The sequence below is a fragment of the Lampris incognitus genome, chromosome 18 (genome assembly GCF_029633865.1).
Source record: "Lampris incognitus isolate fLamInc1 chromosome 18, fLamInc1.hap2, whole genome shotgun sequence".
NCBI classification, from domain to species: domain Eukaryota; kingdom Metazoa; phylum Chordata; class Actinopteri; order Lampriformes; family Lampridae; genus Lampris; species Lampris incognitus.
The window spans coordinates 5,472,601-5,475,109 of record NC_079228.1 but is presented as its reverse complement, the minus strand read 5'-3'; the positions used below and the strand labels follow the sequence as shown (position 1 = coordinate 5,475,109).

Here is a 2,509-nt window from a genome sequence, read left to right as displayed (position 1 = left end):
TGATTTCCCAGGTCCCCCCGCTGAGCACGTGCCTCACCTGCAGCATGAAGTGGAAGAGCTGGAGGCCGTAGCCGTGTCGCTGCAGTTTCTCCGTGATGTAGAAATCCAGAACACAGAGCGGCTCCGCCTCGATGTGAGCCCCTCGCTGGTCCTGAGGTCACAGCACAACAAAGTAAACAGTAACTACTCAAAGATGCTGATGCACACTTTGGCAAATTATCCAATAAATAGTCAATGAATTATGGCAAAAAGTTATTGTATGGCATCACAGACGGCCAAAAAACAAAACAATGCCAAAAGTACACTCACAAGCAGAAAAAGTACACTCACGAGCAGAAAAAGTACACTCACAAGCAGAAAAAGTACACTCACGAGCAGAAAAAGTACACTCACGAGCAGAAAAAGTACACTCACGAGCAGAAAAAGTACACTCATGAGCAGAAAAAGTACACTCACGAGCAGAAAAAGTACACTCACGAGCAGAAAAAGTACACTCACGAGCAGAAAAAGTACACTCAAGAGCAGAAAAAGTACACTCACGAGCAGAAAAAGTACACTCACGAGCAGAAAAAGTACACTCACGAGCAGAAAAAGTACACTCACAAGCAGAAAAAGTACACTCACAAGCAGAAAAAGTACACTCACAAGCAGAAACAACTTCTTGTAGCCAACCTTCAGAAACCCCAACACTACCCCACGTCCTCTGCATAGGGAGGAGAAGGAGGGGTCAGGTAGCACAATGAACAACAGCATCTGTCATGTGGCCCTAGTGTGACCAAATATGAACCTAGTTTCTCTTTGAGGGATTTCATGTTTGACTGCTGCCACAGGGCCCACCAGCGTCTCCCCTCTTTGTGACTGAGCGCTGGTGAACCGACAACAAACTGGAAAGCAACAGCCTCAGTGGGGAGACACACAGGGGTGCGTGGCATTTGCCTGGGAATACTGGGGAGGGATATGAGCGGGGTACCCATTTCTCTCTCCATCCTTGAGCAGGAAGAGGTGGTGCCGGTTGGACTGGAGCTTTGATGCGCTTGTGATTGGTGCTGTCAACTGTTGGGCCTGTGGGAAAAACAAACCCAACGACCGCCTATTAGAACACAACATTATCTAACCATACAATGTCATTACTAAACTTTACAGTCTGAAACACACACAGACGTACAGACACACACACACACACACACACACACACAACACAGCCACGCACACCTTTGCTGAAGCTCTCCCGAGCTCATCGATGACTGTTCCCATCTGGACTTGCAGATCTTGCCTGTGAGAAATAAAAGATGGTTAGACAACATGACACGCCACGACTCACACTCACAGCACCGGTAAAGTTAGTGAAGGTTTTTCTAAACTTTATTGAAAACAGTATCAAGGACATATAAAATACAACATCAGCAACACAAGGCCCAGGCAGGGTACAGCCACAAAAGAGTGTCATTCAAAAGGTCAAAATTCAGCACCAAATCCGGTTCAGGCTGCTCTAACACGAGTCCAGCGAGTTCACAAGTGATTCATGTTGGGTCCTCATGGCCTGGCAGTTGTTCCAGGATGTTATGGCGTCATCCACAGGCTGACCGAGTTCACGTGTAGAACCGGGGGACGGGGCGAGAGCAGGGGACGTGGCTCTTGGGGGCGTTGGGACGACGCTTGGGAAGGGTTCTCATGCAGACAAATGCGGGTCACACACGCCACTGTACAGCCAAACAGTTCACGGCGGATTTGTCTTTGTTTTGGGGTGTTTTCTTTGGTATCTTTGCTTTTAGGGTACAATGTGAAGGAAAAGACCTTCTAATAAGTCTTGCGAGTGCCGGGTGTGAGTGCAGAAGCGTGCCACGTGACGTCACGCAGCTGAGACGACACTGGGTGTGTCGGAGAGCGCGCGCGTACACCTGACAAGCTAGCGGCGCAACAAAGAGACGAGTGAAGCACGCGTGGTCCGCGGGCGACCTACCTCCCGACGCGTGGCTGCCCTGCGGCCAGAGTCTGGTCCAGGACGGAGATCCTCTCGGGGAACAGACGGTTTATATCGAAGGGAAATTCCATGTCCCTTGAAAATAGCCAAGCTAGACAGCAGCCTAGCGCGGAACAGGCACCAGATCCTCGCCGATGTTCAGCTACCGCGGCTACCGCCGACTAAAGGGGGCCAGCTGGGCCTCTGCAGAAACTAAGCCGCCGCTCCTAGAAGGACCCGTTAGCTCCTTGCTACCACACGCAAATAAGAGCGCGGCACTGCATTAGCACACGTTTCATGACGCCCAGGGCTCTATAGCAGAAACCAGGCACCGGCTCTTCACATTGCCGTGGCCATTGTGTCCGACTATTGTCAGTCAGTCCCCGGCAACGGAAACCGAAATGCTGCTAAAATTGCACCTGTTAATAAATGCGTAGCCTTCACAGAGGTTAGTCCTGTAGGAGTTAATCGGTTACCTTTTCTGTACAAACAAAGCACCTCATGAAAGCCATGGTCATAATATTCATTACCCAATGACGTCACACCGAC

General features: G+C 50.1%; 1 protein-coding gene across 1 annotated transcript in view; it reads right to left on the bottom strand.

Annotated features, from left to right (window-relative positions):
- Positions 1-2,239, bottom strand: part of atat1 (alpha tubulin acetyltransferase 1) — a 14,090-nt gene extending 11,851 nt beyond the window's left edge. The window contains exons 1-5 of the mRNA XM_056298888.1: positions 1,961-2,239; positions 1,213-1,273; positions 971-1,062; positions 646-703; positions 38-151 (exon numbers count right to left, since the gene is read on the bottom strand). Coding sequence (XP_056154863.1) covers positions 38-151; positions 646-703; positions 971-1,062; positions 1,213-1,273; positions 1,961-2,052 — 417 coding nt within the window. The 5' untranslated portion in view covers positions 2,053-2,239. The remainder of the gene's footprint in view (positions 1-37; positions 152-645; positions 704-970; positions 1,063-1,212; positions 1,274-1,960) is intronic.
- Positions 2,240-2,509: the final 270 nt, after the last annotated feature.